The sequence below is a fragment of the Caretta caretta genome, chromosome 19 (assembly GCF_965140235.1).
Source record: "Caretta caretta isolate rCarCar2 chromosome 19, rCarCar1.hap1, whole genome shotgun sequence".
NCBI classification, from domain to species: Eukaryota; Metazoa; Chordata; order Testudines; family Cheloniidae; genus Caretta; species Caretta caretta.
In genome coordinates, this window is record NC_134224.1 from 20,103,333 (window position 1) to 20,117,793 (window position 14,461).

General features: G+C 43.3%; 1 protein-coding gene across 5 annotated transcripts in view; it reads right to left on the minus strand.

Annotated features, from left to right (window-relative positions):
- The window catches only part of ZMPSTE24 (zinc metallopeptidase STE24), a 118,583-nt gene that overhangs the window by 28,524 nt on the left and 75,598 nt on the right, over positions 1–14,461 (minus strand). For all 5 annotated transcript variants that reach the window (XM_075121377.1, XM_075121375.1, XM_048826050.2 and 2 more), the window contains one exon: positions 12,361–12,502. In XM_075121377.1, the coding sequence (XP_074977478.1) occupies positions 12,361–12,502 (142 nt within the window). The remainder of the gene's footprint in view (positions 1–12,360; positions 12,503–14,461) is intronic.

Genomic DNA, 14,461 nt, shown 5'->3' on the forward strand with positions numbered 1-14,461 from the left:
AGGAGATTCAACCAGAGCACTTTCCTTCTAGATGTATAATCCAACTCTGGTAACTATGATAGCCAGTGAAAAAACAGTTATTGTGATCTTCAAGGGATGTGCTAAATTTTCCTTCCCTCCTGAAGGGAGAGTTTTCCTTCCTGTGCATAAACTGCAAGTGGCAGCTGCGTTGGAAGGAAGTTTGTAATCTTGAAAATACACTACCAAATTTAGAGCCTGACTACATGGATTCTGTGCTAGTATAACTACAATCTGTTGGAAACCAGTATAAAGCCATACAATTCCCTCGTATACCAGTTATATCAATGTAGCTTACTCCTGTACAGGTACAGAAATAAACTATACCAGTATAAGCACCTTCATACTAATACAACTGCATCCACACTATGATGAATGCTGATTTCACTAGTTTTATTATAAAAAGGCACACCCCAAACCAAAATAGTTCAAATTGGTACAAAAAACTATGTGTAGACTCAGCCTTATGTAGCATTAAAGAGGCTGTGATCACAAAATGAAAGAACCAAATACTTCTACACAATTAAATGTATCAACACTGATAGGAAGTACTTAGTGTGACAACAACAGGAATATCACTAGGGAATTAACTAGAGCAAAGGCAGCGAATTGCAGAGGACAGACCAGACATAACTCAGACTCAAAGTGTCACAAACATAACAAATTAAGGTATCACAGAATGTGAAAAGAACTATTTTTAAATTGCTGTGGTATATACCAATGTTAAGAGTCTGGACTGGAAGGACTGAAAATTCTTGAGTATGAGAAAAATTCTTCAATAGTTGCTATTATAGAAATATGGTGGATGGATTCATATGAATATTTAAATCCCCAGTTACCAACTATTTAAGAAGGAACAGGTGGGTAAAATTATAACAACATTACATAAGAGTTGGGTATCTCTATTTTACAGATGGGGAAACTGAAGAACAGAGAGGTGAAGTGACTTGCCCAAGTTGTCCAGTAGCCAAATGGCAGAGCTGGAAATACAACTCTGGTCTCCCGATTGTTCTAGCCATCAGACCAAACTGCCTGCATAAAAAGTAGCATTACCTGTTTTAGAGTTACTGCAACTTTGAAACACAGGCTTTTGACTGATTACTGTCCAGTGTTTTAACAGGTAAAGTATAAAATGAGATACTGGCATTTAACCTGGGTGACACATGAAGATTTAGAAGAAATGGCACTGGAACAAAGTAGTAATTTAAAAAGTCACCTGGTCCAGGTGGTATATCCGCTAGCATGGGGTTTTTACACCCTCCTTGGAAGCATATGATACTGGCCATTGTTAGAGGCAGGATACTGGTCTAGATAGACCTTTAGTCTGAAGAAGAGAAGAGTGAGGGGGGATTTGATAGCAGCCTTCAACTACCTGAAGAGGGATTCCAAAGAGGATGGAGATAGGCTGTTCTCAGTGGTAGCAGATTACAGAACAAGGAATAATGGTCTCAAGTTGCAGTGTGGGAGGTCTAGATTGGATATTAGGAAAAACCATTTCACTGGAAGAGTGGTGAAGCACTGGAATGGATTACCTAGGGAAGTGGTGGAATCTCCATCCTTAGAGGTTTTTTAAGGCCTGGCTTGACAAAGCCCTGGCTGGGATGATTTAGTTGGGGTTGGTCCTGCTTTGAGCAGGGATTGGATTAGATGACCTCCTGAGGTCTCTTCCAACCCTCATCTTCTATGATTTTATGGGTCTGATTTAGAATGGCAATTCTGGTACTTATATACATGGAAAAGATATGATAGTGGAGGGTTTTGCAACCTTGCTGACAAAGCCATAACAAGATGCAATGGCTAGAAGTTGAGTTTAGATAAATTCAACCTTTAATTAAGATGAAATGTCCTAACTGTGAGGTTAAACAAACACTGGAACAGTTTACAAGTAGAGGTGATGGATTCAGCATTGCTTGGAGCCTTTCAGACTAAACTAGATATATTTTTAAAATATATACTTTTATCCAACTTCTGGGAGAAGTTCTGCATTCTGAGTGCTGGGGAGAGCTGGATAGTTGTGGGGTCCCATCTGGCCTTGGAAACAGTGAATCTATGAATTCCCTTCATTCCCTCCCTTCATGGGCCTTGGGGATTAACACTTACAGCTCTGCATTAAGATAATGTCTATAATCAAATCTCATGTTTCATGGCTTCAGATGGTCATCAGCATTGGTCAGGAAGGTATCTTCCCCGGCCCACCACCAGTACACAAGTGGCCAGATATTCTCAATCTCCCTTGCTCTCTCCATTTTTTTTTTTTTTTTTTGGTGCCTTCCTCTGAAGCATCAGATTGGCCACAGCTGGAATGGAGACCAGATGGAGTGGACAGTGCTCTAAGATGGTATAGAGAATCCTCTTTCTAGATGCTTGACTAGTATCTTGCTCACATGCTGAGGGTGATACTGATCATCAGATCTGGGGTCAGTAAGGAATTTTCACGTGGTCAGTTTGGCAGGGATCTGGAGAAGAGATGTGCATTTTTGTCTCTGCAGCTTGGAGTATGGCTCACCTGCTGGGATCATCTGGGCATATCTCATCTAATCAATCTCCTGTCACTGCAGGGGCCATGGGCACTGGTGGCACCTTGGTCTCTCCCTGTGGCACACACTTTAGGCTCCTGAGAACTGAAATGCTTTGGTCTAACTAAAGTCTTTGGACTTAATATAGAGGTATCTGGGTGAAAATTAATGACCTGTGCTATACAGGAGGTCAGACTAGATGATCTAATTGTCCCTCCTGACTTTAATCTCTATGAAATTAAGAAATTTGTTTGTCCCCATGTTTACACTGATGTCTCATATCTATCTCTTTACCACAGACAAATCTCCTTCCATCTAAACTAATGTTTCCATCCCCTTTTCTGGAATCTCCTAATGGACATCAAGCCATCAACTGAAACTTAACATGGTCAGAATAGAGCTCCTGATCTTTTCCTAGAGGCCCTCCCCTCCCCATCTCATCTCTAAATTAGTGAAGAGATGGTACCCTCATCCTTTCTGTCTCTCAAGCCCATAATCTTCTATTCATCTTTGACTCAGTTCTCTTCCACTGTGTCAAGCACAAACTTTTATTCTTAACTACAAAGCCCTTCACAACATAGCCGCATCTTCCCTATAATTTTATTGCACTGCCCATCAGGCCAGCCTTGATTGCCTGATTCACCCCCTCTCCCACAGGCTACTCTTCAGCATGGAAGAAGCTTATGCATGATGTCACAGATAATCACAATGGTGCCTTCTGGCCTTATAAATTTATATAATTAATGCTGCAAAAGAGTTAAGCTGTATGAGACCAAGGACCCTGATTACATTTATGCTGGCACACAACCACTTTAGAATAGCTATGATGACCTGACCTAACCCCTCCTCCCCTCCTATAGATGCAGCTATGTCTACAGAAGAATACGTTTGCTGACATACCTATTGTCTTTCTGGAATGTGGAGTTTCTATACCAATGAAAAAACCCCGTCTGTCATGTAGGCTGAATCTATGCTACAGCATTATGTTGGCATAGATACGGTGACATAGTGATACTGCTATAGTCTCCATATTGTAGACATACCCTAAGGCTCCTTTGCTATTGGGAAACTGAAATGACTGCATTTAAAATAATTCTTCCTTTTTTGGATAGTCCACACTGAGGACTAAATCTTTTTTTTATTTGCTACAAACAGAGAATTGTTCAAAAACGCTGTTTCATAAATATGTGGAGTAATTTTTGCTAGTTTTAGGAATGATTTAAGTCCAACTGTTGGAAATGCTCTACAGTCTGCATGGTTACTTGGATTGCCTTGAAATTTTATGTGCCACGTGGGAGTGTGGGGTTTGATCAGTAACCCAAATTTGGGGTCATTTGAATCCAGGATTCCCAAGACAGAGTCCCTCCCAAAAAACAGCTTTTCTTAACGTTCACATATGTTTTTTCCTACCCCCCCCCCCAGATGTTCTGGTTTAACTTGGATTTAAACTTGGAGAGTGGTCAGTTTAGATGAGCTATTACCAGCAGGAGAGTGAGTTTGTGTGTGTATGGGGGTGGGGGGGATGTGAGAAAACCTGGATCTATGCAGGAAATAGCCCGACTTGATTATGTAAAGAGTTGTCACTTTGGATGGGCTAGCACCAGCAGGAGAGTGAATTTGTGTGGGGGGGTGGAGGGTGAGAAAACCTGGATTTGTGCTGGAAATGGCCCACCTGTTGATCACTTTAGATAAGCTATTACCAGCAGGACAGTGGGGTGGGAGGAGGTATTGTTTCATATTCTCTGTGTGTATATAAAGTCTGCTGCAGTTTCCACGGTATACATCTGATGAAGTGAGCTGTAGCTCACGAAAGCTCATGCTCAAATAAATTGGTTAGTCTCTAAGGTGCCACAAGTACTCCTTTTCTTTTTGCGAATACAGACTAACATGGCTGTTCCTCTGAAACCTGTCATTATGCAAGGCACTGCATTTAGCCATATGGAGTGGAAATCTATCAACTGCATGAAAAAACTTGTACAGATACAGACAGACATCATCTTCCTTTCCAAATGCAAACAGATGGACATCGTACCAAAAGGACTGAAGGTAAAAAATCCATTACAATCTACATACCACACAGACTATGCTGACAGCTTGTGCCTCACGCTCTCAAAGAAACTGTGGAATCACCTGATCAAGATCCTCTACAGCAAACAGGGAAAGATTAAGAATGAGCTCTCAAAAATGGATACTCTCATAAAGAACCAACCTTCCACACAAACTTCCTCGTGGCTGGATTTTACTAAAACTAGACAAGCCATTTACAACGCACACTTTGCTTCTCTACAAAAGAAAAAGGACACTAAACTTTCTAAACTACTACATGCTACAAGGGGCCACAGCAATGGTTCCCTCACCCCACCTAGCAATATTGTTAACCTATCCAACTATACTCTCAGCCCAGCAGAAGCAGCTGTTCTATCTCGGGGCCTCTCCTTCTGCCCCTCCACCCCCACGAACATGATACAGTTCTGTGGTGACCTAGAATCCTATTTTTGACGTCTCCGTCTCAAGGAATATTTCCAAAATACCTCTGAACAACATACTAATCCACAGAGGTCTCCCTGCCAACACTACAGAAAGAGGGATTCTAGATGGACTCCTCCTGAAGGTCGAAACAGCAGACTGGACTTCTACATAGAGTGCTTCCGCCGACGTGCACGGGCTGAAATTGTGGAAAAGCAGCATCACTTGCCCCATAACCTCAGCCATGCGGAACGCAATGCCATCCACAGCCTCAGAAACAACTCTGACATCATAATCAAAAAGGCTGACAAAGGAGGTGCTGTTGTCATCATGAATAGGTCGGAATATGAACAAGAGGCTGCTCGGCAGCTCTCCAACACCACTTTCTACAAGCCATTACCCTATGAGCCCACTGAGAGTTACCAAAAGCAACTACAGCATTTGCTCAAGAAACTCCCTGAAAAAGCACAAGATCAAATCCGCACAGACACACCCCTGGAACCCCGACCTGGGATATTCTATCTACTACCCAAGATCCATAAACCTGGAAATCCTGGGCGCCCCATCATCTCAGGCATTGGCACCCTGACAGCAGGATTGTCTGGCTATGTAGACTCCCTCCTCAGGCCCTACGCTACCAGCACTCCCAGCTACCTTCGAGACACCACTGACTTCCTGAGGAAACTTCAATCCATCGGTGATCTTCCTGATAACACCATCCTGGCTACTATGGATGTAGAAGCCCTCTACACCAACATTCCACACAAAGATGGACTACAAGCCGTCAAGAACACTATCCCCGATAATGTCACGGCTAACCTGGTGGCTGAACTTTGTGACTTTGTCCTTACCCATAACGATTTTACATTTGGGGACAATGTATACCTTCAGATCAGCGGCACTGCTATGGGTACCCGCATGGCCCCACAGTATGCCAACATTTTTATGGCTGATTTAGAACAACGCTTCCTCAGCTCTCGTCCCCTAAAGCCCCTACTCTACTTGCGCTATATTGATGACATCTTCATCATCTGGACCCATGGAAAAGAAGCCCTTGAGGAATTCCACCATGATTTCAACAATTTCCATCCCACCACCAACCTCAGCCTGGTCCAGTCCACACAAGAGATCCACTTCCTGGACACTACAGTGCTAATAAACAATGGCCACATAAACACCACCCTATACCGGAAACCTACTGACCGCTATTCCTACCTGCATGCCTCCAGCTTTCACCCTGACCACACCACACGATCCATCGTCTACAGCCAAGCTCTGCGATACAACCGCATTTGCTCCAACCCCTCAGACAGAGACAAACACCTACAAGATCTCTGTCAAGCTTTCTTACAACTACAATACCCACCTGCAGAAGTAAAGAAACAGATTGATAGAGCCAGAAGAGTTCCCAGAAGTTACCTACTACAGGACAGGCCTAACAAAGAAAATAACAGAACGCCACTAGCCGTCACCTTCAGCCCCCAACTAAAACCCCTCCAACGCATTATTAAGGATCTACAACCTATCCTAAAGGATGACCCAACACTCTCACAAGTCTTGGGAGACAGGCCAGTCCTTGCCTACAGACAGCCCCGCAACCTGAAGCAAATACTCACCAACAACCACATACCACACAACAGAACCATTAACCCAGGAACTTATCCTTGCAACAAAGCCCGTTGCCAATTGTGCCCACATATCTATTCAGGGGACACCATCACAGGGCCTAATAACATCAGCCACACTATCAGAGGCTCGTTCACCTGCACATCCACCAATGTGATATATGCCATCATGTGCCAGCAATGCCCCTCTGCCATGTACATTGGTCAAACTGGACAGTCTCTACGTAAAAGAATAAATGGACACAAATCAGATATCAAGAATTATAACATTCATAAACCAGTCGGAGAACACTTCAATCTCTCTGGTCACGCAATCACAGACATGAAGGTCGCTATCTTAAAACAAAAAAACTTCAAATCCAGACTCCAGCGAGAAACTGCTGAATTGGAATTCATTTGCAAATTGGATACTATTAATTTAGGCTTAAATAGAGACTGGGAGTGGCTAAGTCATTATGCAAGGTAGCCTGTTTCCTCTTGTTTTTTCCTACCCCCCCCCCCCCGATGTTCTGGTTTAACTTGGATTTAAACTTGGAGAGTGGTCAGTTTAGATGAGCTATTACCAGCAGGAGAGTGAGTTTGTGTGTGTATGGGGGTGGGGGGGATGTGAGAAAACCTGGATCTATGCAGGAAATAGCCCGACTTGATTATGTAAAGAGTTGTCACTTTGGATGGGCTAGCACCAGCAGGAGAGTGAATTTGTGTGGGGGGGGTGGAGGGTGAGAAAACCTGGATTTGTGCTGGAAATGGCCCACCTGTTGATCACTTTAGATAAGCTATTACCAGCAGGACAGTGGGGTGGGAGGAGGTATTGTTTCATATTCTCTGTGTGTATATAAAGTCTGCTGCAGTTTCCACGGTATACATCTGATGAAGTGAGCTGTAGCTCACAAAAGCTCATGCTCAAATAAATTGGTTAGTCTCTAAGGTGCCACAAGTACTCCTTTTCTTTTTGCGAATACAGACTAACACGGCTGTTCCTCTGAAACATATCTAGCAATGAATTTTTGCTCACAGAGATCAAAGCAGAGCTGAGATCACACCAGGGTCTCAGGTGCTTGAGAATTAGCCACCCACTAGCCCTGGGGGAAATCAAATTATAACCTTATTAGCTAAAGACTTTAGTTCTTCAGTTAGGAGAGGTACCCTCTGAAATGCTTGATGGCATGTCAAACAAATTACACTGAGCAAGTGCTGAGAGAGAGGGGCTAACTATCTGGAAAACTAACTCTACATTACAGGACCTGAATGACTCAAGGGAGAATGTACCAATCACTGAATCTGAATAAAAGGAGTACTTGTGGCACCTTAGAGACCAACCAGTTTATTTGAGCATGAGCTCACGAAAGCTTATGCTCAAATAAATTGGTTGGTCTCTAAGGTGCCACAAGTACTCCTTTTCTTTTTGCGAATACAGACTAACACGGCTGCTACTCTGAATCTGAATAGCTTCCAGGCACTGTGAATTCAAATCCAACCCAGGACAGAATTCTGAAATAAAAAGAAAACGGGCTCCAATCTGTCAAAGGGTTTATTTTAGGGAAATGCAATCTGAAGACAGCAGAATATTCAGCAGGTAATTAAACTGTTTTTTGAGAAGAAAATAAGTTACACGTGCAAACGTGTAACTTCCCTGGGAGGGAAGCATGATTAGTGGTGGAAGAGCAGACGGGAATAGGGGGAGAGGGGGATGGGATGCAGTGAGGGGAAGAGAGGTGATTTGGAAGGCGATTAATGGAGGGAGAGGGTCAGGTAATGGGTGGGACACTGGGATGGGGGTCTTGGTGGTGACAGGAGGACTGGGGGAGAATACGAGCAGGGGCACCTGGGGGCCCCAGGACCATCTACGGGGTATGGTCCCTCTTCCTGGCTCTCCTTGTGATCTGAGAAGCCTGCCTTTCTGCGGGTGATGGTGGGTGTGTGTCTAAGCCTGTCTCCCTACTCCCCCTCTGTAAACGAGGATCTGTGGGCCCTGCCCAGCTATAGGGGTCTGACTCTCCTTCTGATCCCAACATGTGAGCCATGATCTGTGGAAGCCCTGCTGCTCTGGGTGGGGAGCTTAGAACAGCCACCAAGAACACATGGCTGAAACTGGGAATGCTTGACACTGGAAACTCTCCAGCAGTGGGAAGGGGAGAAAAGAACACCGACTGACATGAATGCAGCAGTTGATGTTTCAGAGCTAATGTTTCGGGCTATATTCAGCTCCACTGGGTATGCTTTTTCAGCTAAGAACATCTCATTGAGATGAATGGACCACTTAACACCTGGGGAGGTTTAGGTTGGATATTAGGAAAAACTTTTCCAGTAGGAGGGTGGTGAAGCACTGGAATGCGTTACCTAGGGAGGTGGTGGAATCTCCTTCTTTTGAAGTTTTTAAGGTCAGGCTTGACAAAGCCCTGGCTGGGATGATTTAGTTGGTGTTGGTCCTGCTTTGAGCAGGGGGTTGGACTAGATGACCTCCTGAGGTCCCTTCCAACCCTGATATTCTATGAACACCTCTCTGAGCCTGCTATGCTGCTATTGTGTTCTGGGTGCTAACTGGATTGTAAGGGGAGGATCACCCTGGAAACGTTGGCAGGGAATGGTGGGACAAAGGAAGAAGAAAGAGACTCAAACCAGTCTTCTCTTGGGGCTTGTCTACACTGGCACTTTATAGCACTGCAAATTTCTCGTTCAGGGATGTGAAAAAACACCCCCCTGAGCGCTGCAAGTTTCAGTGCTATAAAGTGTCAGTGTAAACAGTGAACCAGCACTGGTAGCTATTCCCCTCATTAAGGTTGATTTTTTTAGAGTGCTGGGAGAGCGCTCTCCCAGTTCCATGCTGCGACTACATAAACCATGTTAAACGTTTAACGTTGCCAGTGAAGACGTGCCCTAAGATGCTTAAAACTTTTGGTAACCACCATATAATAAAACTGTCAAGATTTCGGGACAAAGACAACGTCTGAGATTTCTCTCACTGGCCTCGTCAGCCACTACACACTGCAAACATTTCAAAGCATGACCATCATCCCCATTGCACTATAACAAGATGTACAGGAGGGGGAAAGGAGCACTGAGGAATCACCTAGCAACCAGTGGAAAGACCACTGGACTGGGACCATTTCTAGCTCTGCCACTGGTTTGCTGGGTGACCTTGGGCAAATCACTTCAACTCTGTGCCTTAGTTTCCTGTAAAATGGAGATAATGAAAAGTTCTTTGATATCTAGTAAAGAAAAGCACTGTACAAAAGCTAGGTCTTTTGATTATTACCTAGCCCAGTAGCCTATCAACTGCAAATCTAGGTAAGAGGCAAAACTACCTAAATGGCCACTGCTCCTACGAAAAACAATCTTGTTGTTTAAAAAAAAATTAAATAGCAAAATACTTCGTTAATACAGAGTTAAGGTTGCCTAGTGACACCTTGTCCCTTTCCAGAACATCAAGTTCAGTAAAACTTACACTTCTGATAATCAGGAAATACAAAGTTAAAGACGATGACCACACAATCTTACCTCTGCCTTCTTTGAGCAATGCTCCACAACACCCATAATACATACACACTCCCACTCTGCCTTGTATTGGACAGGTGCGACCTGCACTTGCCCTGTGCTCAAACAAACACTGAGCCTACTGCCTTGAGAGAATACCACGCTTTCACTTCATATCCTTTTACAACTCCTTCACACTTGCATACAGGATGCCACAGAAATTTATTCTTTCCCCTATCCATCGTTAATCATCAATTCCCACTGGCCATTGCCAGCTCCAGGGGGGCAAAGTTAAGGTTGCATGGGCATTTACCTTAACTCTGCGTTTCCTGGTTTCAGAAGTCTGAGTTTCGCTGAACTCGACATTCCGGAAGGGCACGAGTGATCAACAGGCAACCTTAACTCTGTTAAAGTTTTAATAAGACTGATTTAAACATTAAAAGCTCACCCGAAGCCCAGTGAAGATAATGGAAAGGCTCCCACTGATTTCAAGGCGCTTTAGATCAGATCTGAAGTTAGTACCATAGTTAATTAATAGGAAGAGCTGATACTGATCAGGTAAGGTTTGCAAACACTTTCCATTGTGAGCCTGTTTTTAGTTGCTCAGAACTTTGCCAAACTATAACCATTTGGGCTAATTTTTTCCATTTGTTCTCTTTACCTCAGTCTAATGTTTTGTACCTTTCAACAATTCAGCTATTTCCAAGAATTATGTTGGGAAAAAATAGGTAGTTTTGCAAATGTTCACCTTTCCCCCCCCAACTATTTCCTTAAAGAGCTCCAGTGCCCCAGTGTGGCATGTGAAATTAAAATTTGGATGGATACTCTTTAGGTCAGAGAGGTGCTTTTTGCTGTCTCCATGAAAACTAACCTGTATTTGGCCTCTGAAAGTTGTCATTCACACAAGATGAGCAGAGCCTGTTAGAGGCTCATTGCTGAAATTATAGACCTTTTTCACCAAGCACGTTCCCATCCCCACAGCTCCCTCTATGGCAACTCCACGGTACCTGCTCCTAGACTCTAGAGAGCCTTACATGGCTCTAGATGGGATACAGGCAAAACAGGAGCTGCAAAATATCCTTTTGACCTAAGAAAAGGTGCGTTGTGCTGGAAGTTAAGAGACAACATGGGTTCTAGTCTAAAGGCTTCCTTAACAATTCTATGAATTTCACAGCCCTTATTCTTAAGCATGGCATCATATCCTACAAAACATGCTAATATCATTCACCCCATTTTGCAGACGTAACACAAGGTGGCATCTGGAAGAGTCATGAATAGAACCCAAATCTCATACATTGACCACATTGCCTTTCTGACTAAATGTGCCAAATCTATGTGCCTTGCTGCACTGTCTAATCACTAGACCTGACCCCTCCCTCCGCCCCTCAAAACAAGAATAGAACCCAGGAATCTTAACTTACAATATTCTTCTAATAAATAGTTGTGAAAAGCCACTGGCAAAAGGATATCATACCCTCTTCTAGCGGCAGGTCCACACAGAAGATAACAGTCTACTACTACTAACTGTTACTCTCTTAGCTCAAGTAGTGGAGATCTGTGCTGTGAAATAAAGGTCTTGGATTCAGGCAACTGATGACGTGTGGGACTGATATGTTTCCACATGATGAATTTTCAGAGGGTTTTAAATCTAGGAAAGCATAGATTTTTGTATCTTTTCAATGAATGTTAAGGGTTGAAATGTCAAATGCTTAAAAGTTAGGAAATCCCGGAATGAAAGTTGCTGGGTAACCTTAATTTAACTTCCTTGTGCATATGAATTATGGCATTGCCTTTAATCATGATGGAAGAATTTCATCCATCAGATACCTGCTTCAGCGACTGTAGAAAATGGACATTTAATGAGGCACAGGGTTGTGAGAGGATTTTCCGTTGTTTAATGCACTGAACTGGGACCCAGAAGGCCTGGTTCTATTCTTTGCTCTATGACATACTTCCTATGAAACACTGAAAATACATACACACGGGGGGCTGTGTGTATGTGTGTGTGTGTGTGCGCGTGTGCGTGTACGCGCGCGCCTGATTTAAGGTTGCACAGACAACTTTCATTCTGGCAACTTTATTATAACTTTACTAACCCTAAGACACAAATGTGCCTTCATAGAAATAACTAGAGCACATGCCCTCACCTAAAGCATAGGAGCTGGCAAACTTAAATAACCCCCCCAATCAATAAAACTAAAAGGAAACTAAAAAGTAAGGAGTTTATGAACTGCATCTGTGTGTTTACTTAAAAGTCTCACCTTCTACAACATAGACCTTAGTCAAAGGAAAGTCAATACTTTTTGCCATCATTTCAATTGCTTGTTTGAGCTCTCCCTCAGGAAGTGGAATGAATTTATCAAACAGAGGGGCAATGTAGTCTGCGTATATTGTGACAAGAACCTGCAAAGAAACAGAGGTGTTAAAACCAGGCATAGAAAAATTCTTGGTAAACTAGACCAAAAGTAAATCTTAAAACTTGAGAATAATATTTGCAGCAGAAGGTGACATTAAGGAGCCATTCCCTTAGAAGAGGGACTGAAAGAAGACCATGCAGAGAACAAAATGAGACACTGAAAATGAGACCTGTACGCACTACAGCAAAAGTCTGCAGTCCTTAAAGACTTCCTCTGATTGGAACCACTGACTAGTCAAAGCTTAGCTGCAACCATCCTTTCAATTTTTTTTTAAAAGGCAATGAAGTATTCCATTATTCCTCCTCTTACCATTCCACACGACACTCTCATTCTTTAGCATAACACCTTTACTCTGAAAGCATGAAGGGCCAAGGGAGGGAATAGCTCAGTGGTTTGAGCATTGGCCTGCTAAACCTAGGGTTGTGAGTTCAATCCTTGAGGTGGCTGTTTTGGGATCTGGGGCAAAAATTGGGGATTGGTCCTGCTTTGAGCAGGGGTTGGACTAGATGACCTGCTGAGGTCCCTTCCAACCCTGATATTCTATGATTGTCAGGTTTCATGGTGCTCCCCACTGCCAACATTTCAACTGACAGGGGAACAAGCCTCGCAGGTCTGGTGAGCACTTTTCTGCCTCCAACCATAAAACCAGGACTCTTTCAAATTTAAGACTTTAGAGGCCCAAGTGCCCCAGAGTGCCAACAAGCTGGAAAAAATATATATTTTTCTTTTTAAGGCAAGAAAAGGAGGGTGGAGAGATGAGGAAGAAAAGGGCAGGGTGAGTGTCACCATGCCTCAGTGGGTCACAACTGAGAATGCCAAATTCAGGACAAACTGCTGAGAAATAGGGAAGACACCCTCCACAAACTGGTGGTTATTCTCCCATAAGATATACCAAACCAGCAACATAAGTAAACTTCTGTTTCACCACACTGGCTAACAAGAAGTCAGAAAAGCAGTCTCCTTAGGCATTCCAGTCCTTATATCACCACTAAAAACACTAGACTTAATGATGAGTGTTTTTTAAAACTCAATTTCATCAACTAAAGGGTTCTTCTGATCCCAAAGGGCCAGACACATACCAGGTCAATATACAATTCAGATCTTACCCAATAATCATGCTTAATTAGTATCTAATATCTAAAGGTTTATTTATAAAAAGAAAGAAAGGTAAGAGTTAAAATAGGCTAAAAGTATGTAACAATAAATGCAAGGTTCTTGGATCAGGCCTGTAGCAATGATGGAATAAACTGCTGGCTTGTTCAGTCTCTGGTTGCTTTCAAATCACTGGAAGGTCCTCAGTCCCTTGGTTAGAATGCTCCCATTAGTATAAGTTCATAGTCCAGAGATCAGAGCAGGAAAGAGGCAAAATGGAGATGTTTCCAGGGCCTTTTATAGCTTCCGCCAAGTGAAGAGAAACCCATTGTTCTAGTTTGTGAAAATTACAGGTAACAAGACGGAGTTTGGAGTTACATGGGCAAGTCACACGTCCATGCACGTTTTGCTTAGTCATAGAATCATAGAAGATTAGGGTTGGAAGAGATCCCAGAAGGTCATCTAGTCCAACCCCCTGCTCAAAGCAGGGCCAACCCCAGCTAAATCATCCCAGCCAGGGCTTTATCAAGCTGGGCCTTAAAAATCTCTAAGGATGGAGATTCCACCATCTCCCTAGGCAACCCATTCCAGCGCTTCACCACCCTCCTAGTGAAATAGTTTTTCCTAATATCCAACGTAGACCTCCTTCACTGCAACTTGAGACCATTGCTCCTTGTTCTGTCATCTGTCACCACTGAGAACTGGGTTTGGAGTCACATGGGCAAGTCACATGTCCATGCCTGCTTTGCTTAGTCACAGCAGAAGCCATTACCCATACTCTAGTTAGAATGTCCTCAGGAAAAGCCCATTAAGTATAGATAGGCATCTTCCATGGTCCATTGTGAGTTAAGTG